At 39.7% G+C, this 24,756-nt stretch overlaps 1 protein-coding gene across 10 annotated transcripts in view; it reads right to left on the bottom strand.

Moving 5' to 3' along the window:
• Positions 1-23,255, bottom strand: part of LOC143034358 (tetratricopeptide repeat protein 33-like) — a 35,167-nt gene extending 11,912 nt beyond the window's left edge. Inside the window, exons 1-6 of one of the 10 annotated variants that reach the window (XM_076200308.1) lie at positions 23,167-23,232; positions 19,215-19,358; positions 18,735-18,873; positions 18,463-18,627; positions 17,557-17,748; positions 8,320-12,970 (exon numbers count right to left, since the gene is read on the bottom strand). In XM_076200308.1, coding sequence (XP_076056423.1) covers positions 12,674-12,970; positions 17,557-17,748; positions 18,463-18,627; positions 18,735-18,866 — 786 coding nt within the window. In that variant the 5' untranslated portion in view covers positions 18,867-18,873; positions 19,215-19,358; positions 23,167-23,232 and the 3' untranslated portion in view covers positions 8,320-12,673. The other 9 variants (XM_076200309.1, XM_076200305.1, XM_076200307.1 and 6 more) reach the window with 9 other exon arrangements.
• Between the last annotated feature and the right edge of the window lie 1,501 nt (positions 23,256-24,756).

The following is a 24,756-nucleotide window of genomic DNA, read 5'->3' as shown; positions in this document are numbered from 1 at the left end:
TCCATACCCTATTCAGATCTTCTTGCAGTGCTTCACAGTCCTTATCAGTTTCTATTTTCCTTAACAGTTTGGCGTCATCAGCAAAGAAGCTCATGTAACAGTTCACGCCCTCGTCCATATCATTCATATAGATAGCAAACATTATTGGAGCCAGTACAGATCCTTGCGGTACTCCGCTGATCACCTCTTTCCAATCTGAATATTTTTCTCTGAGTACTACTCTCATCTTTCTTCCAGTCAGGAAGTCCTCCATCCATTTTAGTAGGTTCCCTTGTATTCCTCCTATGTGTTCCAGTTTTTTATTAGTTTTCTGTGTGGTACTTTGTCAAATGCTTTTTGCAGGTCTAGGAATGCACAATCAGCCCATCCGTTTCTTTCTTGCACTATGTCTATTAGTCTTGAGTAGAAGCATATCAAGTTTGTGGTGCATGATCTACCTTGTCTGAACCCGAATTGTCTTGGGTTTAATATGTTGTTATCTTCCAGGTGTTTTACCCATCTATTCTTGATGATTTTCTCACAAATTTTGGCTATAGTACTTGTTAGTGATACTGATCTATAGTTGGTGGGTTCTTCCTTGTTTCCTCCTTTATATATTGGTACAATGTTAGCATTTTTCCAGTCATTAGGTATCTTTCCTTCCTTGAGTGAGCTATTTATTATGATGTGTATTTTGTCCGTTAGCTCTTCTTTGCATTCTTTTATAATCCAATTTGCAATTCCATCCGGGCCATGTGATTTTCTGACATCCAGTTTTGATAGATGTTCTGATATTTCTTTTTGTGATGTTGTAAATTCACTCATGTGGGGAGAATGTTTGTTATTGTCTACGTCCCAATTTTGTATTTTCTCTCTGGTGAAGACAGATTTAAAGTGGTTGTTCATGATTTCGGCCATCTCTAATTCTTCTGTGTATTCTATATTTCCTTGGCGTAGTTTCACTAGTTCCTGTTTGGTTTTAAGTTTACCATTTACATACCGGTAGAATAGCTTGGGCTGATCTTTGCATTTATCTATAATATCCTTCTCATGGTTCCTTTTCTCCTCTCTTCTCACATTAACATACTCATTTCTATAGTTTATATAAATTTGCCATTTGCTTTGTTTTTTGTCTTTTCTCCACCTTTTCCAAGCTTTGTCCCTTCTGTCTTTTGCCTCACTGCATCTTTTGTTGAACCAACATTTAATGTACTCTCTCTCGCTTTTGTCTTGGTACATGCCTGTTTACCCCTTCATTGTAATTAGCCAACAGTATGTTCCATTTCTCTTCCACTGTTGTCTCTTCCATATAGAGTTTTTCCCAGTTTGCATTCTGGAAGAACGTCTTAAGTTTTGCAAAGTCTGTTTTGTTGTACATCAATCTTCCTTTCCTATGCTTTTCGCTCCTCTTCATCTCTATTTCTTCCTTTAGTACAGTTTCGATGAGTACATGGTCACTCTTTCCAATTGGTGTCTTGTAGTAGACTTTGTCCACTATTTCAGGTTCCGTTGTAAATATTAAATCTAGTTTTGATGGGTCTTCATTGTTTCTGTACCTTGTGTTTTCACTGACCCACTGGGTCATTGTGTACTCCATGGTCATGTCTAGCAGTACATTGCCCCACACATCATCTCGTACTGTCATGTTGTCCCAACAAATTTCTTTGCAATTGAAGTCTCCCATAATTACTAGGTTACCCTTACCCATTAGTATCTCATTTAGTGATTTTTTTTTTTTTTTTATCTTCTAGCATTTTTGTGAGTTCGTTTTCTTTCCAAGCATTCGTTCTTGGGGGCACATAGGTCACCACAAACTTCCTACTTTTCATATTCTTGCCTTCGACTTTTATCATGATCAGTTCAACATTACCTTTGCCCTCTGCAATTTTTGTCACGTTTAGGTCTTTCTTGGCCAAGAACATGATTCCCCCTCCCTGCTTTTTGTCCCTGTTTCTTATCCAGTAATTGTATAGCCCTTGTCCAATATCAATAGATGGTATTTCTCCTCTTAGTTTAGTCTCTACAATTCCCATTATGTCTGTTTTTTTCTTCTAACAGATAATCATTGAGTTCGTTCAGACCTGAAATTAATCCGTCAATGTTAGTGTAGGCCACTTTTAATTTTCTTCCTTCTCCATTATCTTTTCTGTCCTTGGTTTTTTCGTTTTGATGTGCCACTGTTTCAATCTCATGTCGATTACTCTCCAATGGAATTCTTTGCATTCTGTCTCCGTTCTCAACAAGTTTTTTTCCTTTGCTTCTTTTCTTAGTGACTTTTCTTTTTCTAATTCCTCAGTACTCATTTCTCTTTTTATCTATATCTTATTGTACTTTTCACTCTTTGCCAAATTGCCTACTTTTTCAAAGATGTCTTCTACTACCATCTGTGACCTTAATTTTATCTTTAGAGGTCGATTTCTATCTTTAGAGTAGCGACCGATTCTGTGTGTCTCTTCTAAGTCTATGCTTGAATCTCTTTCCCCCCCCCTGAATTTCATTTAGAATTTCTACTGCTGTCTCTTTTTCTTCTTTTTCTCTCATGTACCTTGCCAATCCGTTTTTCTTTTAGTCCATAGACCACAATACATTTTTTCCTATCTACTGTATCCCTGACCCAGTTTGCTTTTTCATTAATCACTTGGATAATTGTGTCTTTTGCATTATCCTGCATTTGCTGCTTGACTATTTCTTTAAAAGGAGTGATTGTGCCAACAGCACTGTATGGGGCAGAAACATGGAACATAAGAGAGGAAGAGAGAAGGAGTTTGAATGTATTTGAGATGAGGTGTCTGAGAAGTATGATGGGGGTTACTAGGCTGGATATTGAGAAATGAGGAGGTGAGGAGGAGAACAAGGGTGGTAAGGGAGTTGTGAGATAGGGTGGATGAGAGTATTGGGATGGTTTGGACACATGGAAAGAATGAGTGAAGAAAGACTAGTAAAGTGGTATGGAAGGCAGATGTGGAGGGAGTGAATATGAGGGGGCGACCTAGGATGAGATGGCTGGATGGGGTGAAAGGGGCTTTGGGGAAGAGGGGAATGTCTGTTGAGGAAGGATGGGAGAGGACAGAAGACAGGGGTGAATGGAAAATGGTTGTATATGGATGATGTTGTGATGCATGAGGTGGAATGGATGGGGGTGAGGTAGTATGTATGAGAAAAATTTGATGCAGCCTGAAAGGATTTCTCCCCATCTCCTTTTCTGTATGAGGGGACGGAGAGCGGGGGTCGCCGATTTAATGAAGCGGCTTTGCTGTGGATGTGCTGTGTCTTGCAACACTGCTTCTGACCCAGGGCAGTGGACAAGATGCAGGGATGACCCATCATCCAGAAGGTGTCAAGATAAGAGGGAGGGTAGAGGGTGGAGGGGAGTGGAGTGTATTAGGGATGGAATGGGTGGGAATGGTTTTTATGCCTTTGTTTTTTGGCTGCCTCCCTTGTAAGGGGAAAAAAGCCTTTGGTATATGTATGTATCTAGGGATTTCTCCCCGCCCTCGCCTTATATGCAAAGGGGGCCGGAGCGGGGGGGTCGCCGATTAAATGAAGCGGCCTTGCTGTGGATGTGCTGTGTCTTGCGACACTGCTTCTGACCCAGGGCGGTGGGCAGGGTGCAGGGATGACCCGTCATCCAGGAGGTGCTCAGATGAGAGGAAGGGTGGGAGGGGTGTGGAGTGTATTTAGGGATGAAATGGGTGGGAATGGTTTTTATGCCTTTGTTTTTTGGCTGCCTCCCTTGTAAGGGGAAAAAAGCCTTTGGTATATGTATGTATCTAGGGTGGGCCCCCACACAGAAAAGGGCCTTCACAAATAAGAATATTCACTACTCACCTTATACACCTTTTCCACAAAATGGGATGACTGGATATTGGAGAGGATTATTGTCTCACCCTCTTCGTTTCACTCCCATCACAAGCATCCCTGTCACTCCATCCTGCTTGGTGTGATTTATTGATCTTTTTTTTTTTATCCATGGTGCACATCTCTCATGGAACAGGTTGTTGCAATAATGTACAAGGAGTATTCGGTTTATGACGGTCTTGACTTCCCCTGTTTCATGGTTACAACCCCTGGCAGTGTTTGTCCCTATACATTCCCTTTTGTTGATCTATTCTGGCTGAGTGGGTTAGGGCGTTGTTACTTGCGGCGAAGGTCGAGGTGAGGGTGGTTCGAATCCTGCTACCAGCGAAGTTGAACCAAGGGCATGGTTCATTAAATTCCATGCTACAAAGCCCTCTGTGAGGGGCACCGTCCTAGTCTCCTAACAGGAGGGGGGAGTGTGTGACGTTAAACCATATCATTCATTTAATAAGTGAGTATTAAGGGAGAGAGAGACTGGAGGAACTGGATAGCTTTAGATACTTGGGTGTGAATGTGGTGGGAGAGGGAGGAGTGAAGGTGGAGGTAGAATATAGATTAGAGAAATAAGTAAATGTCTTGGGGGATTAAAAAGTGTAACAAGAAATAGACATTTGGTAATAGATGCTAAGAGGAGATTGTATGAAGGAGTGATTGTGCCAACAGCACTGTATGGGGTAGAGCATGGAACATAAGAGAGGAAGAGTTTAAATGTGTTCGAGATGAAATACCTGAGAAGTATGGTAGGGGTTACTAGGCTGGATAGAGTGAGAAACAAGGTGAGGAGAGTGGGGGATGGAAAGGGAGTTGGGAGATAGGGTTGATGAAAGAGTATTGGGATGGTATGGCCACATGGAAAGGATGAGTGAAGAAAGATTAGTAAAAGAGGTGTAGAAGGCAGAGGTGGAGGAAGTGAACATGAGGGGGCGACCAAGGATGAGATGGATGGATGGAGTAAAAGGGGCATTGGGAAAGAGGTGAATGTCTGTTGAGGAAGGGAGAAGACAGAAGATAGGGGTGAGTGGAGAATGGTTGTGTATGGATGATGATGTGATGCATGGAAGGGAGTGAGTGGGTGATGGGTTGAGGGAGTATGTGTGAATGATATTTTGATGCACCCCGAAAAGATTTCTCCCCATCTTTTCTTTTTCTGCATGAGGGGATGGAGAGGGAGGGCAGTCGCCGATTAACACGTTAGCCGCGTCTGGCAACTCAGTACACTTGCCCACACCGCGTCACATTTATAACCCGGCCACTCCAGTGTCCGTTGGACTTTTGCAGAGTGAGGAGGTATGTATCACTCTGAGAGCGTGGCCTGTAGTGTAGAGCATAAAAACCCATGGTACAAATATATACCGAATCGCGGACCAGCAATTTTTTCCCCTTCTAACACGTATTGGTACACCAGTGTACCAGGCATGGGTTATAGCATATGATTTATATATATATCCATTTTCTCCTATTTGATGTTGTTTTATGATGTATATTTGGGTTAGTATTGATACAATAACTTAAATTTTGATCAATTTTGCATAGGAAAACTGATAATATTGTCTTTTTCACTCTAAACAGACATGGAGACGTCTTACTTTTATGGAGAACAATCACATACTTCATCTGATGATTCTGACGATTCTGACTTTGTTGTCAGTAATTCAGATGATAATTTCTCTGACAAAAGTGAATCTGAAACAGGTGCAGATCAAGATGAACCTGTTCAGCCACCAAACTCTGGGAGAAATGGAAACAACAACAGTAACAACACACAATGTGAATGGTTGTCTGTGTCCTCAAAACAACGCATGCATACCTTTACTGGCAAGGAAGAAATGAGAGTCACTATCAGTAACACAGGTGACGAAACTGAGGTACTGCCTATTGATGTATATGGTCTCTTTGTATCTGATGATATCATTGATATAATTGTTCAAGAAACCAATAGGTATGCACAACAAGTAATTGATGCTGCAACAGTAACACGAAGGTCACGACTGATGTTATGGAAACCTACCAACAGACAAGAGATAAAGATTTTTTTTGGTATTGTGATGTACATGGGATTAACTGTAAAGCCTGAAATTCAACTCTACTGGTGTAAAAGTGTGTTATATGATGATCCCTTTGTACCAAAGCTAATGTCAAGGGAAAGATTTGAGTTTCTCTACAAATTTTTGCATTTTGTAGACAACAGATGTCATGTAAATTCTCATGATAAGTTGTATAAGGTCAGATCACTGATTGAGCTACTTGTTAACAATTTTAAAGCTGTGTACAAACCTGGCTCCAAACTTGTTGTTGACGAGAGCATGGTGCCATTTAGAGGGAGATTAGGCATAAAACAGTACATTCCAGGAAAAGCTCACAAATATGGAATGAAAGTGTACAAAGTTTGCACACCTGAGGGATATACATGGAATTTAGAGGTTCATGTAGGGATGAGTGACAAGATTGCTGACCTAAATTCAACTAAATCACGTGTGGTGAAATTATGTAATGAATTGTTACGTATAGGATGCACTATATACACTGACAACTACTACACCTCAATAACCCTGGCAGAGTACTTGTTGGCCAAGAAGACCTACATTTGTGGAACTGTAAGAACAAATAAGAAATATTTGTGCCAAGAAGTAGTAAAAGCAAAGTTGAGGGTGGGAGAAATGAAAGCAGCAGAAAACAGACAAGGTGTGAAGTTATACAAGTGGAAAGATAAGAGAGATGTCTTGACACTATCAACAGTACCTGAGCAAGGTGGTGACTTAGTTCCAAGTGGAAATAAAAACAGAAAAGGAGAAGAGATTGTAAAACCTGAAAGTGTCATTGAGTACAATAAGGCTAAAAAAGGTGTTGATGTTGCTGATCAACTCAATTCCTACTACTCACCACTCCGAAAATCAAAGAAGTGGTACAAGAAGCTGGCGATGGAAATGATTGCTGGGATATCAGTGACAAATGCTCAAATTCTTTACAATAAATACTGCTCAGCAAAACAAGTATGTCTGAGAACCTTTACAGAATCTGTAATAAGAAAACCAGGGAAGAGGACCTCTGATATATCGGGTGCAAGAAAAGACCATACCTTACAGGAAGCACATGGTCCAAAGAAAAACACAAGGAAGCGATGCAGAGGATGCTATGAAAAAATCTCACTTTGTGAGGGATACAAGGTGGCCACAAACAAGGCTAGGAGAGTAACCACCTATTGCAATGAGTGTGAGGGTCAACCACACCTTTGCATTTCATGTTTCAATGAAAAACATGACTAGTGTTATAAATAAATGATCAATATTTTGCTAAAAAAACATTACTTGTATTTCAGATTAAAATTTTTTTTTCAACAAATAAACTTACTGTCTTATTATTTTCATTTTATTTTCCAGTACCATAGCAATGCATCTGCAGTCATAATAAATAAAAAAAATATACACAAATTGTTTACATACTCATGTTTGTGATACTTTTTAGAAGGTAATATTCGGGCCACAGATGTACCAATACGCAACAAGTGAAACATCTGCTCGGTACACGGGTGGCCCAGTACGCGGTTAACGTGTTAAATTAAGTGGCCTTGCTGTGGATGTACTGTGTCTTGCTGCATTGCTTCTGACCCAGGACAGTGGGTGAGATGCAGGGATGACCTGTCATCTATGAGGAGTCAAGATAAGAGGGAGGGAGGGGGAGTGAAAGGGAGTGGAATGGGTGGGAGCAGATTTTATGCCTTTGTTTTTGGCTACCTCCCTCATAAGGGGGAAAAAGCTGTTGGTGTGTATATATACATATATATATATATTTTTTTCTTTTCTTTTTCTTTTTTTTCTTCCCTTTTAATAACATTAAGAACTAGTTTGTAAGCGCACTGGATGAATATGTCATCATGTGACAATAGACTGAGGGTTGTGCTCTATTTTAGATTACTATTTATTATTCTCTCTCTCATTTTTGTTTCTTTTTATGTAACTTCCTGTCCTTCATTATGGTTCCTAAGGGTAAGGCAGATTCTTCTGATGGCAGTGCATTGAAGAAGAGGAAAGCAACCACCATGGAAGGTGCTTACTTAGACTAGTTCCTATATACACTGAAAATTGGTTTACAATGTGGTGTAGGAGTGGAGCTCCTTCGTAACTTGAGGACTCCCTGTAGACATTTTTCTCCAACTCGCTCCCTCACATTTTTGCTTCATTGACATTTCGAACAATTTTTTTTCTCTCTCCATCCATCTCTTGTTTTCTTTGGTGTACTCCTTGCTCTCACTCCCAGCACATATTTGTGCACCCACTGAAGATATCTACTTCCATCTATTCTCATAACATGACCAATCAACCTTGAGTTGACCTGTTTTATTCTTTCTCACAACCCCATCTGTTTCCCAGTTCATTCACAAACTCTACCATTCCTAAACTCATTGTCAGTTATTTCCATAATATTACATATTATCTGAAGTACTTTAACGAATAGCTTGACAGAGGATAAATGAAATTATAAGAATGGCATTACAATATTAATTTATATCATAATGGTCACGGAGTATCATGCAAGGTGTTTCACACAATTCATACTAAATATGTAAAACTTAAGTAAACACAACTTTAAAACTTTAGAAAGAGCTATGAACCTCACATCAAGTATGTGCTCAAATCCCTCTAAATAAGTAAACCTTTACTAAGGAGATATCATGTAGTCATCCAACATTTAGAGATTGTGCCATCTATGAAAAAAATACCCCATCTGGGGTATTGGTTGCATGCTCAGTAGCATGCAGCTGATAATTTAGGGTCTATATGGGGCACCCATATGGACCAGAGCCACATTTCATTTTGTCTGTGATAGAGGAAATCTCTATTCATAGAGAAATTATGATACTTATTATACATTGAATGTCCCTTAGTTATGCTGTCCCTCCACTTTTAATAATGTCCTGTACCACTTTTCTGAATGTTCATTTCCTTTTTTTCACTGAACCCTGTGGTGGGGGAGAAAGAATACTGCCACCGAGTCTTTCCACTCGAGTCGTAAAAGGCAACAAAAACATGATGGGGATAGGACTAGGCATCCTACTCTTTGTATCCCCAAAGGGGATATTCCTAAAAAAAAGCAAAGGCATAAGAGGGTTCTGGGAGGAGTTTTCCAACCAGAACCCTAAGGTTTGGGTCTTTTAATGTGCATGGATGTGGTACAGATGAGAGTAAAAGAGAACAGATAGGAAGTATGTGTGTGAGAAGAAAGATGGACTTGTTGGCATTGGAGTGAATCTAAGTTGAAAGGGAGGGGTGAGTTTGAGTTTGGAGTGTAGTTGGGTGAGTGTCAGGAATGAAGATATGATGAAGGAGAGAAGGGTTGGCTATACTAGCAAGTGAAGAGATATGTAAAGGTGTGGAGTGGAAGTTTTCTTCAAGGTTAATGTGAATGAGAGTGAAACTGAAGAGATGTGGGATTTTGTAAGTGCATATGGGCCTGATAGTGAGAAAAGTGTAGAGGAAAGGGAGACTTTTTGGATAGATTTAAATGAATGCATAGAGGGTATAGGAAGAAATGTCAATGTAGCTGTAATGGGAAATCTTAATGCTAGGGTAGGAAATGAACCAGTAGATGGAGTGGTTGGAAAGTGTGGAGTTCCAGGAAAAAAATCATAGTGGAGAGTTGATGGTAGAAATGCCTAGAGTTGATGACAGCAAATACAGTGTTTAAGAAGAAAGTCAACACAAGTACATGTGGGAGAGGGTGGTAGATAGGGATTTAATGGACTACATAGTGGTAACCAGGAGAAGTGTAGGGAGAGTTTTGAATGTACATGTTCTATGGGGAGTGGGGAAATATCAGATCATTTTTTGGTGGAAGGTAAGTTGAGAGTGGAAGATAGATGGAGAAAGTGGAAAAGAACAGAAGGTAGGGAGGTGCTTAGAATAAAATTCTTAAATGTGAAAGAAAAAGAGAAGGAGTACAAGAAGAAACTGAGTGGGAGGGAGTGAAGGATAGAGTAGAACTTGGGGTGGAGGAATGGGGATGGTTCAAGGAGGGAGTCACAAGATATGCAAAGATGGTACATGGAACAAGGAGGATGGAAGGAAACAGAAGGAAGGATAGCAAGAGGTGGAATGATGAAGCAAAGAAGGTTGTAGAAGAGAAGAAGCAAAAATTCACAGATTGGTTACAAAATAGGATAAGAGAATCATATGAGAGGTACAAAGAAAAGAGAAGTAAAATTTAAGATAAAGGATGTAAAGAGGAGAGCAGATGTGAAATGGGTTAAGAGTATGACAGAATATTTTTAAAGTAATAAAAAGAAGTTTTGGAAAGTATTTAAAAGAGGAAGAGGAGGCAATGATAATGGAGGAGACAGCAAAGAGGAAGATGGGCAGAATATTTTAGGAAGTTTCTAAATGTGAAGGAGGATAAGGAGGGAAAGGTAGTTGCAGTGGGAAGTACTGAGAAAATGATTGTGATGAATGAGGAAAATGGAGGAGAAATAAGGAAAGATGAGGTGAAAGCAGTTATTAATATGATGAGAGCAGGTAAGGCACCTGGGTTAGATGGGTGTTATGCAGAGTGTCTAGAAAAGGGAGGTACAGTAATGGTGGACTGGCTGGTGAGGTTGTTTGATGTTTGTCTAAAAGAGGGTGGACTGCTGGAGGAGTGCCTATATAGTTCCACTTTATATGGGAAAAGGGGACAAGAGTGGGTGTAGTAGTTTCAGAGGGATCAGTTTGTTGAATGTAGTTGGTAAGGCTTATGGGAAGGTTTTGATTGACAGGATTGGGAGAGGAACAGAGGGAGTAATTGATGAGGAACAGTGTGGGTTTAGGACATGTAGGGGTTGTATGGATCAGATACTTGTAGTAAGACAGATATGTGAAAAAGCTTTAGGAAAAGGTAAGGATGTTTTTGGGCCTTTATGGATTTGGAAAAGGCTCATGACAGGGTAGACAGGAAGGCACTGTGGGAGGTATTGCAGATATATGGGATAGGAGGAAAGCTGTTAAGAGCAGTCAAGAGTTTTGCCTGTGTTAGAAATGGAGAGAGTGAGTGGTTTGAGGTAAAGGAGGGACTTTGCCAGGGATGTGTTATGTCACCTTGGCTGTTCAATTTGTACATGGATGGGGTGGTGCATGAGGTAAATGCAAGGGTAATGGACAGGGGATTGGAGATAGTTAAAGAAAATAGAGAAAAAAGGGAGATAAGCCAGTTGTTGTTTGCTGATGACACTGCTCTTGAGGCAGAATCAGAGGAGGGATTAAAGAATTTAGTGAAAGAGTTTGGGAAGGTGTGCAAAAGGAAGTTGAAGATAAATATGGGTAAAAGTAAGGTGATGAAATGTACCAAGGAAGAAATTGGCAGCAAATTGGAAGTAAGTATTAAGGGAGAGAGACTGGAGGAAGTAGATAGCTTCATACTTGGGTGTGAATGTGGCAGGAAAGGGAGGAAAGGAGGTGGAGGTAGAATGTAGATTAAGAGAAGCAAGTAAAGCCTTGGGGGATTAAAAAGTGTAATGAGAAATAGACATTTGGGAATGGATGCTAAGAGGAGATTGTATGGAGTAATTGTGCCAATAGCACTGTATGGGGCAGAAACATGGAACATAAGAGAGGAAGAGAGGAGTTTGAATGTGTTTGAGATGAGGCACATGAGAAGTATGGTAGGGGTTACTAGGCTAGATAGTGAGAAATGAGGAGGTGAGGAGAGCTGGGTAGAAATGGAGTTGGGAGATAGTGTTGATGAAAGAGTATTGGGCTGGTTTGGACACATGGAAAGAATGAGTGAAGAAAAATTAGTAAAACGGGTGTGGAAGGCAGAGGTGGAAGGAGTGAACATGAGGGGCAACCAAGGATGAGATGGATGGATGGGGTAAAAGGGGCATTGGGAAAGGGGGAATGTCTGTTGAGGAAGGGAGAAGATAAAAGATAGGGGTGAATGAAGAATGGTTGTGCATGGATGATGCTGTGATGTATGGGAATGGGTGGGGGATGGGGGATGGTGAGGGGTTATATGTGAACGATATTTTGACACAGCCCAAAGGGATTTCTCCCTGTCTTCTCTTTTTTGTGCATGAGGGGATGGAGGGGGGGTCACTGATTAAATGAAGTGGCCTTGCTGTGGATGTGCTGCCTCTTGCTCCTTTGCTTCTGATCCAGGGCAGTAGGTGAGATGCAGGGATGACCCGTCATCCAGGAGGAGCCAAGATAAGAGAGAGTGAGGGGGATGAATGGGAGTGGAGTATGTGGGTATGGAATGGGTGGGAGTGGATTTTATGCCTTTGCTTTTCAGTTGCCTTCCTTGTAAGGGGGATGAAGCCGTTGGCATAAGTATGTATGAAAAAAATAATAAAAAATAAGACTAGATATTCATTTTAATGAAAAACATGTTAGAATTATTTGTATTTCAAATACCTACAAGTTTATCCATATTCAGTCTAACCAAAAGATAACTTACCTAACATTGCACCTGTTTGTACTTAAACTTGTGATGTGATCTCTAAAGCAGGACATACATGAAAAAAAAAGATATTTACATTGCTCAATGTATTGCATAACTCCTTAGTATATCAAACCTCATGTATATAAACAAGGCCACCTATATGCGAGAACTGTTCCATAATAAAACTGGTACTGCCATGTTCCAACTCCGATAACAACACAAGTCACAGCATATTTTTCATCTCTACACTAGTGAAAGGAAGTCTGTATTTAAGGATACAGATTCAAGAACCTGTATCTGCCTTTGGCCACAATATTAAATTAGAACTCATTGTTATGTAACAAAAGCACACAGCACACAATTTTAAGAACAATCGTATGTACAAAAGTTTCAAATCTAGATACAGAAAACATACATACAAATTTACTTTCTATGGTGAGTCCTTAGACACAATGCAAACATTCTGGCTATCTAGGGGTTGGTTATCTTTGTCACTACATGCTCTCATCATTACTACTTCATTTTCTAACACTCTTTGATTGAGTCTGTACAGTTTCTCATTGTGCGGAAATATTTTTGTTTTATTTGTACTGTCATCACTATCACCACTTTTGTTTTCGGAAGAACTGCCACAAGGTTCTTGGACATTAGTAGTACAATTTAGTTCAGCTTCTTCCACTTCATCAGCATTCAAACACTTGTACTTAGCTAAGAGTTTCTTTGCCCACTGAAATGTGAAAAAATACAGTATATACATATATGCATGCACATATCAAAGAGGCCTTTTCCGCCTTGTAAGAGGGGTGGCCAAAAATAATAAATCAACAGAATTGTTAGCATGATTTTCAGATCCAGTATTAACAAATCAGATCTAGTAATATGAAATACTAACATATGGTGAGTTGTGTTTTTACAGTCTAATTACATATGTAGTTGTTTATACAAGTATGTACCAATGAGTTGTGCCTTTTGGCAGCACCAAGGTGGTGGACAGAAGTCAATCCTCCAAAGTCACAATTACCCTAGAGAGGAACTATCCACCAAACCACCATTTACACCAACACATCAAATCTCTGATAAAGGCCTAATGTTCACTATTTCAGAACACTAACTTTCTTCCATACTATATTCTGTTGCTTCCCACCTTTGGCTATGTCCTTGATCCCTGTAAATGACAGTACAGAAATCCCTTCTACTAGTTTACATATACAAAGCAATGAAAGTTCAAGTCAGATGGAAAAACACAAGGAAGAGAGCAAAAATATTCACAGGGTAACTGTGAAATATCAACAACAAAGAACCTTAGAGAGATCAATCAATCAATCCATTCCCCCAAGTCCCTTGCAAGAGACCTATAGCTCCTAGGTAACTGGCAACAACATACGTTGGACTTTGAGAATATGTTTTTGTACATAATTGTTAAACAAAGCAAGTAAATAGTTATTCAGACACTACTCCAAAGTTATCCATCCATATACCAAGAGCTTTTCCCCCCCATTATAAGGGAAGTAGCCAAAACAAAGGCACATATCTACTACCACCCATCCCATTCCCCTCCAACACCTTTTTCTCCCTCTCATCTTAGCTCCTCGTAGATGATGGGTCATCCCTGTATCCCACTCAATGCCCTGGGTCAGCAGCAATGTATGAAGACAGAGTACATCCACAGCAAAACTGCTTCACTTACAGTATTAGGATGGTTTGGACACATGGAAAGAATGAGTGAAGAAAGATTAGTAAAAGAGGTGTGGAAGGCAGAGGTAGAGGAAGTGAACATGAGAGGGCGACCAAGGATGAGATGGATGGAGTTAATTTGAGGGGATGACCGAGTACAAGATGGATGGATGGGGTGAAGGGGGTGTTGAGCAAGAGGGGAATGTCTGTTGAGCAAAGAAGGGAGAAGGTAAGAGATAGGGATGAGTGGAAAGTGGCTGTGTATAGATGATACTGTTACGCAAACGGGGTGGCAGGGAATGGGGGGGTAGGGGTGCTTACATGTGAATGATATTTTGATGCAACCCAAAGGGATTTCTCCCTGTCTTATCTTTTTACATCTACATACCATCAATCACATCAACAGAAGTATATCCAAATAATATCACTCACTCCTTCATCAACAAACTGAAAGACAATACATTGCTGCATGCCAGACCCCTGATATCCATCCCTCTGAATCTTCTCTCCCCCAAAAGGACAGAGTCCACCTGCCCAGACTGCGATGTGGCCACCACCCAGCCCTTCTCAGCTACCAGAAGAGGCTGGATGACACCAGTGCAGACAACTGCCCAGGATGTAACATTTAACCACATACTATACAATACATTATGGAAGACTGGATTGTACACAATCACACATACCATACATACATACATATACCAAAGGCTTTTTCCCCCTTACAAGGGAGGTAGCCAAAAAACAAAGGCATAAAAACCATTCCCACCCATTCCATCCCCTACATACTCCACTCCCCTCCACCCTCCCTCTCATCTTGGCACCTCCTGGATGACAAGTCATCCCTGCATCCTGTTCACTGCCCTGGGTCAGAAGCAGTGTTGCAATATACACTTTATAAAGCAGTCCTCAGGAATATGGGACTGCTTGACCAGACAGTTTAGGGGACAACAAAAACATCATCATCCCAATTCCAACCACTCAATAACTTATTAATACTTCTCAAACATTCTCAAGTTCTTCCTTTTGGCATCCATCAAAATCCAAGTCTGCTTCACACACTCATGAATTTCTTTTTACTGCCCTTAATAGACTTCTCCATACCTCATGCATCTGAAATGGTTTGCCAAAAACTCATATGTTGGTCTTACTGCAAATACTCTATCTACAAATCTTTTTATAATCACACACTGTTTTTCTTCAATTATTGACTTTATTCCCCTCCTAATCCTCTCTCAACTAACGTTTTCCCATACACTTTACTGACTATACTTCACAGACTAATCCCTCTGAAAGTACTATATTCAAAACTGTCCCCTTTCCTTTGTATAACATCATATACTCCTTCAATCCACTGACACACTTCCTTCTCTTAGACACCTATTAAACAACATCACCAGCCATTTCACTTTAAGTACTCCAGCCTCTATCAGACATTCCACAAGACACCCATCTCTAATCAATGCTCTTTACATCTCATTTTTGGTATATCCTTATCATTCTCCTCTCCCATGACAATTATTCTACTGGCATATATGATAATTCCTGAAATTTTATGAAGGCAACACCCAGATACAGTATATGAGAAAAGAATGACAAAAGACAAGAATTTTATTTGACACAAAAATTATCAATTATATAAATGAAATATTAAGTGAAGAGATAGGTAAATGTGTGGTGAAGTGGAAGGAGGTTTCTTCAAAGTTAATGTGGATGAAGGTAAAACTGGAAAGGGAGATGTGGATTTTTGTAAGAGCATATGGGCCTGGTAGTGAGAATAGTATAAAGGAAAAGGAGGCTTTTTGGATAGATGTGAGTGCATAGAGAGTTTAAGGAGAAATGTCAATACAGTGGTATTGGGATATCTTATTTCTAGGGTAGGAAATGAACCAATAAATGGAGTGGTTAAGAAGTGTGGAGTTCCAGGAAAAAATCATAGTAGAGAGATTATAGTAGAGATGTGTCTAGAAAGAGTTGATAATAGCAAATACAGTGTTTAGAAAGAAAGTCAAGCATAAGTACTGTACACATGGGAGAGGGAGGTGGATGGGTGATAGGGCTTTATTGGACTACATAGTGGTAACTAGGAGAAGAGTAGGAAGGGTTCTGGATGTATATGCTCTAAGGGGAGAGAGTGGGGGAATATCAGATCATTTTTTGGTGGAAGGTAAGTTGAGAGTTCAGGAGAGATGGAAAAAGAGGAAAAGGACAGAAGGTTGTGAGGTGCTTACAGTAAAATGCTTAAATGAGAAAGAAAAGGAGAAGGATTACAAGCTGACAAAGGAGTGGGAGGGAGTGAAGGATAGAGTAAAACTAGGAGTGGAGGAGGTATGGGGATGGTTCAAGGAGGGAGTCACAAGATGTGCAAAGTTGGTGGAACAAGGAGGATGGGAGGAAATAGAAGGAAGGGTAATGAGTGGTGGGATGATGAAGGAAAGAAGGTTGTAGACAAGAAGAAACAAGCATTCACAGATTGGTTACAAAATAGGGTGAGAGAATCATGTGAGAGGTACAAAGAAAAGAGAAGTAAAACATAAGATAAAGGAGGCAAAGAGGAGAGCAGATGTGAAATGGGGTAAGAGTATGATAGAAAATTTTGAAAGTAATAAAAAGATGTTTTGGAAAGAAATAAAGGGAGGAAGAGGAGGTGAATCAAGTAGTGAAGAAAAGGTAAAAGGTACAGATGGAAAGATGATAATGGAAGAGACAGCAGTAAGAAGAAGATGGGCAGAGTATTTTAGGGAGTTACTAAATGTGAAGGAGGATACGGAGGGAAAGGTAGTTGCAGTGGGCAGCACTAAGAAAATGATAGTGATGCATGAAGAAAATGGAGGAGAAATAAGGAAAGATGAGGTGAAAGCCATTATTAAAATGATGAGAGCAGGTAAGGCACCTGGGTTGGATGAATGTCATGTGAAGTGTATAGAATAGGGAGGTACAGCGATGGTGGACTGGCTAGTGAGGTTTTCCAATGTTTGTGTAAAAGAGGGTAGAATGCTGGAGGACTGGAGCAGTGCCTGTATAATCACATTTTAATTAAAAGGGAAAAGGGAACAAGTGTGAGTGTAGTAGTTTCAGAGGGATGAGCTTGTTGAGTGTCGTTAGGAGGGCTTATGGGAGGGTTTTGATCGAGAGGATTAGGAAAGGAACAGAGGGAGTAACTGGTGAGGAACAGTGTGGGTTTAAGACAGGTTGGGATTGTGTGGATCAGATTTTTGTGGTAAAGCAGATATGTGAGAAAGCTAATTGAATTAAGCTGCTTTGCTGTGGATGTGCTGTGTCTTGCTAAATTGCTTCTGACCCAGGTCAATGGATGAGATGTGGGGATGACCTCTCATCCAGGAGGAGACAAGATAAGAGGAAGGGAGAGGGGTCAATGGGAGTGGAGTATGTGGGGATGGAATATGTGGGAATGGATTTTTGCCTTTGTTTTTGGCTGCCTCCCTTGTTAGAGGGAAAAAGCCCTTGGTATATAAATGAAATGAAAAACTATTAATATGTTGGCAAGTTTTGTATATAAATTGACCAGCATATGGTAATTGAAGAAGTTACCTTTGAAACCTTAAAGGTAATCTGTAAAGTATACAGAATTAAAGAATATAGAGGTGTATACAAACAAGCACATACAAAACATGAACTTACCAGCAAATCCTCATCCCACAACTCTCTTTGCTGGGGACAAAGGAGAACTGCGCGAGAAAAAGACTTTACAGCAAGAGTAACTTCACCCATATTCATCTGAATGCGTCCAAGGGTCTGCCAGTTTTCCCAGCTTCTTGGAGAAAGAGTTGTAGCTGTAGTTGCTGACTCAACAGCACTCCCTAATTCGTTAAGCTGCAATGAGCAAAAATCAAATAGCAAATGACAGTATGTCTGCCTGCAAATAAGAACACAGCAAATATGGAGATTCAAGAACATTTGTAATGCCTAGTATGACATATATGGTTCAACTGTGTTGTGATTTTTGCTGACAGAGAATCTGTAGCCCTCCCAGCAATTATCAATGGTCCTTGAGCCCTCCCATAAATCTCTTATGGAGGAAACCTTATACTTGTGTCTGAATTGTATTAGTGTAGTACCGTTTGTCACTAAGTGAAAGTAGTAGGAGGGGAGCAGTCACCAATTGTCAGCTCTCATTATGTCTTAAGGTGGAGGAAATACAGGTGTAGCTGATAAGGAGAGATTTTGGGCCCAGTCTGAAGAATGAGTGTCAGCCCCTTCAAACTACACTTCCAAATAAAAGTGAGGAAGTTGACAGGGTTTGAAAATAGAGATGGCAGCAGGGAAATGACTCTGTGACATCCTTCGTGCAGTCCCACCTCATGCAGGTACCTGTTGTTGGTCCCATATGCATACATACATATACAAGAGGCCTCTTCCCTTTTATAAGGGAGGTGGTCAGGCAAGGCATGCATCCACTCTTCACCCATCCCACAACCAATCAACACCCATTTGGTTTCCCTTTTAGCTCATCTTCTGCTTAGGTTAGAAGCAATGCAGCAAGACACAACACCTTCACATTAAGGCCTGACAGCTTAAGTAACTAACCTGCATATATACTTGGGCTAACATTTCATAAACTGAATGATCCTTTGGAGAGTAAGTAAGAGCCATCCTCCATTTATCAATCGCTAATTCATGTTTCCCCGCTTCAGCCAAAACTGAACCTTCTTCTTTTAACCGCTGACCTTTCCTTTCGTCCAACTGTATTCTCTGTAATCAAAGTAACACCACTTAACATGCAAAGCATATAATTTTCTTATCTCCCAAGAAAAATAATCTAATTAAAGAATTTTGTTACAAAACTGAGGAACTATTACCGGAGACTTCATATTGTTTCGCCTTTCACTTTCTGGACCTCGATAATTTTCATCATCTGAATCACCATCACCAATAAGAGACACATTCCTCTTCAAGATCTGGACTTTCTTCTTCCATCCAAACGACTCCATGGTTCTCCTGTTATATAAAAAGATAGCAAACATTTACAACATATACACATGGTCTTATTAGTTATAAATGTCTATGATTACTGTGTTACTGTAACACTACATGCCATTTTCTCGTGTCCCTTACAAGGAGGAAAAGACTATTACTGTCTACATATTCCAAGTTAATCTATGAAAAGGTTCACAATTAAAATCATAACAATTTTCATGTATCATATATACTCAAGTAAAAGTCATTCTCATGTAATAATCTACACCCTATTTCTTATTTTATTTTTTATTTATTATTATTATTATTATTATTTTTTTTTTTTTTTTTTTTTTTTTTATACACCCTGTATAAAGGCTGACCCCAGTTCCTTTTCCGATTGCCCTGTGGTGATAGTGGTTGGGGAGTGGAGGTGACGCAACCACCATATTCCCGTGCATGTTGGAGAAGGCAACTATATAGGTCAGCGTGAGGGGAATAGGGATCCTCCACTCAGTATTTTTCTCCTAAAAAAGTCAAAGCATAATTAAGTCTGAGAGAAGGATCTCCAACCAAAAACACTAAAAATTAGGTCATTAAATGTGATACAGAAGAGAGTAAACATGAAGATACTGGTATTGTGCTTGTGAGAGGAAGGATGGACATGTTAGTGTGGAGTGAAACAAAACTTAAAGAGAAGGGTGAGACAGAATTTGTGGCAGAATGGTTGGTAAGGTGTCAAGAGTGAAAAAGGGAGTGAAGGATGGCAGTATGGTAGTATGTTTGTAAGAGGAAGGATGGATATGCTAGTGTTGAGTGAAACAAAACTGAAAGGGAGGGGTGAGTGAAAGATTGGGAATGTGGTGCATACAGTGTCAAGAGTGAAAAAGGGAGTGAAGGAAGGAAAAGTGGCATTCCTAAAGATACAAAATTGTATGGTGGAGTGGAGAGAAGAGTCTTTGAAGATAATGTGGGCAAAGGTGAAATAGAAATGGTCCCACACTAATACAGACAACCATCCAAAGTTTCTTCTCAGAGAGATCTGTAGGAGAGCCAGAGGATCAGTGCCAGCCACTGTGGGGTTAGTTTTCCCACTTTGTGAAACTCAAAAGCAACAATTAACTATGGACACTTTATTAAGTGGTTTGGCATTCCTACTAAGTATTTCAGTGGCTTTGACCCATCATTTTTCACTCATATTTCCAAATTAACCATTCACATCAGCATGATATATTAGCACAGACTAATTCACACCCTGCCCTAATATTTGACGTTATAGTGCATTCACAAGGGTATTTAATTACGGCGTTTACTCTTAATATTAAGTGTGTCGTAGCCGACACCCGTGAAGTAAGTCGAACAAGTGAAGTTGTGATGTCACCACAAACTACCTTGCTTATCACAACCAAGGAGGTGTGGGCGGGTGCTGTGAGAAGGTCCAGATCGTTCGAAGAAGAGTACTGGTTATCGGACAACATACATGAAAGTGTGGAACCCGTCATCATCACCATGGACAGCGATGACGAGGATGAACTGTTTATCCATAGTGGTATGGAATGAAATAAAATGCATGTCCAGTTATTATCATAATTTCCCTATCCATCATATGTATAAACTTGTTATTGAACTCCCTTTCCGGGTGCATGGTATTCAATTATTATTACATTTTTTTTTTTTTTTTTTAGAGAGAGAGAGGAGGAGGAGGAGGTGGGAGGAAATGGGGAGGAAGGAGGGAAGGGGAGGAGGATGGGATACACGAGGTAGTTTGTGATGACGTCACAACTTCACTTGTTCGATTTACTTCACGGGTGTCAGCTGCGAGACATTTGATGTCAAGAGTAAACGCTGTAAATAAATACACTTGTGAATGCACTATAACGTAAAAAATTAGGGCAGGGTGTGAATTAAGCTGTGTTAATTTATTATGCTGATGTGAATAGTTATTTCGGAAATATGATAAAAAAATGATGGGTCAAAGCCGCTGAAATACTTAGTAACAATATATAATGGTAAATCAAATAAGAAATTTAAAGAATAGTGAGGGGCATGTAGTTCTGTTGAATCTGTCACCTTTGCCCCCTGAGCTTGCACTGTTGTGACAAGTAACAGTCACTGCTGGGAACAAGACAGAAGTACAAGACTTGAACCCACAACTAGGAAGGTGCAAGAGCAGCATACATCAGGCTGTGCCACCTACACACAAAAACTTTTGGAGAATTCTTTTTTCATCTGAATGCGATTAATAAAGCTAAATTAATTTTTTCAATAATTATCTTTACTGAGGTGAAATGGTGAAAGCATTACATGACAAATTAAAACTGGAGAGGAAATGAGGAAATTTGAGCATGCAATAGAACTGGGTAAATTTTTAGAAGTGCACACCTACATGATATAGCTACAGAAAATTAAATAATAATTTTGTAAATAATAATACATCAACATAATATACATTATTCTTGGCACAAATCAATAATAGAAAAAGATGCTAAAAGCTATAAACAAACAAACATAGCCACCTTGACTACTTGAGATGCCATCCTTGTTTTGGTAGAGGTGGAGGTTGAAGAAATTAACCCCTTCAATATGATGACACCTACGTAGGCATCATGAGGAGCAAGTGGGTATGCGAGGATGCCAATGTCCGCATCTTGTAGTTGTACCTGCGTGACCCCCATACTCTGTAAACTGGCTTCATATTTTCTATGGTTATCAAAATTCACGGGTGAAAGAGAACAAGCAATACAGCGGTAACTTTATTTTTTATAATGTGAGTATTATGACGCAACATCACATGTCTGGCAGCTAATGCTGCCCGCGAGATTTTGGCCCGTATTGAAGGGGTTAAAGTATGATAAATTCATTTATAACCTAATTACCTAACCTACCTACTCGACCTAACCTGTATTTAGTAAAGTGGTACCTGTAATTCTAGAGGTCATCAGGTTGTCGTTGTCTCCGACCTCCAAATCTATCAAAACAAAGATGGTGCCTAAAGGAGTTGACGCAACTTCGTTTCTGCATAGCTTTCAGGAACATTTTCTGATACTGATTTTCACAAAGAAAAATACCTATTACATTAATGTATTATAATTTACAAAATTAACATTTAATTTTCTAATGCGATACTACATAGGTGTGCACTTCTAAAAAACTACCGAGGATTGTAAAATATGACCCTTAAAACAAGTCAGTTTGGACAAGTTAGGTAATGTTTTTTTGAAGAATGTTTCTCAATTTCACATTTTTAACCTTTGGCAATCCAATTTCTGATTGGATCTATCCAAATTCAATTTCACATTTCTTTAAAATTAAATGTAAAACTGGAGGTAATTTCTGTGTCTAATATTGTTTTTCACTCGCATACCACTCCTCCACCTAGCCAAGTGATTTACTGGCTGAACCAGAGACTATAGCCAGTTTATTATTATGGGCTACAGGTCACTTTCAAAGAGGGTCAGGGCAACGGACAGACTGATCAAGGATGGGGTTCCTTACAAACCATATTCCCAGAATGATCCCTAACTATATATTTTCCTCCTCTAGCTTTTGTTGGTGCTAAATATGGCAACATAATATCTTTAGCAACAGAAATGTTATGGATAAAACCCCCTTATTTCATTCAAACACAGAAAAATACATCTGTTTTGTAAAACGCTGATGTGTCATCCCTACATATAACAGAGACAACCCAAAAACACTTTCCACTCCTTCAAAAAAGAAGACAATTCTCCCACCTCTAACCAAGTGCAGTCACAAAGAAAATACCTTTGTTTGGATTGAACATTTTCTTTCCTTCATTTCATTATATTGAAAATGTTGCTTCTCTTAACTAAATGAGTAGCATTCTCTACACAATGAAAGTGTTATTAATATACTATGATTTTTCTTATGAACCCATCTTAATTAAGTCTTACATACTGTTAAATTACTCTTGGGAAAACTACTTTACCATTATTCCCGACCTCTGTAAAGGCAAATTCTATCATCCTGTGTTAACACAATTAAACCAGGTATGTATGATAGTGGTCTTTTATCTGTTATAAAGTAAATAATGACAGCTAGTTCCCCTTGTTCGGTTGTGGGATATCAAACTTTATACTTACCAACTTGCGTCAAGACCTTTACCCACTAGTTGCTCACTGAACTACCAGCATCGCAACAATTTTGTTTACCTTCAAGTATTAGCTTTTCCCTCACTGAGTACTATATATATATACTTTATTCACTGTCATTTATCTAACATATCTTCAGGATACTTGCATTACAATATGCTTTTCTCTATACATGTTAGTAACATTGACAATTTTATGTTGTCTATGTTCATGTTTATACTACCGTGAAGGGCAGCAACATCCACGGTTGAGTTGCCACGAATTCCATAAACACGCTATTCATCAAATTGCAAAAGCTGCTTACAGTTCTGCGACTCTTTTCATTTCTTGTTAATTTGAATAGAATGAAAATATTTCCCTTACATTATCCTAAAAATTCCCAGTAACATTTCAACAATTAGTCTCTCGATATATAATTCAAAGGTATTTTTACATTTATGTATATATATATATATATATATATATATATATATATATATATATATATATATATATATATATATATACATATATATATATATATATATATATATATATATATATATATATATATATATATATATATATATATATATATTATCACAAATTCCCTGGACAGTGGAAGGAGAAGGTGGTGGTTGTGGGGGCGTGGGAAATACCTACCTCAAGTGAGGGATGAAGGGGAATGGATAGCCGCAGTGGGAAGCCGAAGTCCAGGAGATTTGAGTCAGCGACCGGGACCACGCGCACTCTTTCTCGGAGCGTGTATATAACTCAAAGGGGGGTGGGACAACTCATTAAGTAGACCGTCCTAGGCTAATCAAACAGATCATCCTATTGTAAATTTTAATGATCAAGATTATTTCTTCAATCAATCCTCGTTGGCATGCGTCTCAAATCTATAAAGGTTGGTCTAAAAGTTAACAGATTGTTCCTACAGTATTCTAACTCCCTGCGCGCCTAACTATGGGTCCTATCTAGTAAACACCAATATCGTTACTTGCTATCATCCTTAGGGGGCTTCTGCTGGTTGCGGGGATGTCTTCAAATAGGCGCGGGTCCCTCGTTCAGGCAGGATGCGTTTGCTGTTGAAGGATAACTGTGCCGTTGAGCATGGCGGGAACCCTGGCCATCCTCGTTGTTGGGCACCTCATGGCGGGACGCGGGTTCGATCTCGTAGGGGATTTCCTATTTTTCACTATCAAGTTCCTTTCAGGTCAGGATGTCCCGAAAAGGGGGGGGGACTGTTTGTACAAATAGTCGAATAGTACAAGGGTGGTGTGTTCACTGGAGGCTGACCTCATTACGACACCGTTCAAATCCGTTCCCACGATGGTCTGGGCGGCACTCGCAACACTGTCTTCAATTCGATAAGTCTCCGGGGGATTTTGTACTTGAATCACTCGTGTAGAGTTTGACAGTGCGTAATCGGTCATTTAAGGAAGCAAATCCTCAATAGCCACCATATGGGAGGGTAGGGCGCGATTGAACTTCCGAGAATACGAGCAGCCCGACCTCCCTGTAGGGACCCGGGGGGAAATAACTACCCAGTGCCCGGGACCGCCGGGTCCACCGCCTATGCCTATACACTGTATGGCATACGCCGTTGCCGTTACTTCGTTTCCACTCGCTAGATTTGAAGGGAGCGCAGTGCAATGTTTATGTGGAAGTTGAAACAGTTCTAATTGTTCCTTGAGGGTAGTCACTACTCACGAGAGTGGAAGATATGATCCTATCTAGTCTAATTAAAACTAGCCTAAACAATAAATGGCAAGCGCGCACGGTAACTCTTGGATGTAATACACTAATTCTATTCATAAAGTAGCAACTTACA

Source organism: Oratosquilla oratoria, chromosome 17, assembly GCF_046742065.1.
Source record: "Oratosquilla oratoria isolate Oo_2021 chromosome 17, ASM4674206v1, whole genome shotgun sequence".
NCBI classification, from domain to species: domain Eukaryota; kingdom Metazoa; phylum Arthropoda; class Malacostraca; order Stomatopoda; family Squillidae; genus Oratosquilla; species Oratosquilla oratoria.
This window is presented reverse-complemented; position numbering and strand designations above follow the sequence as displayed.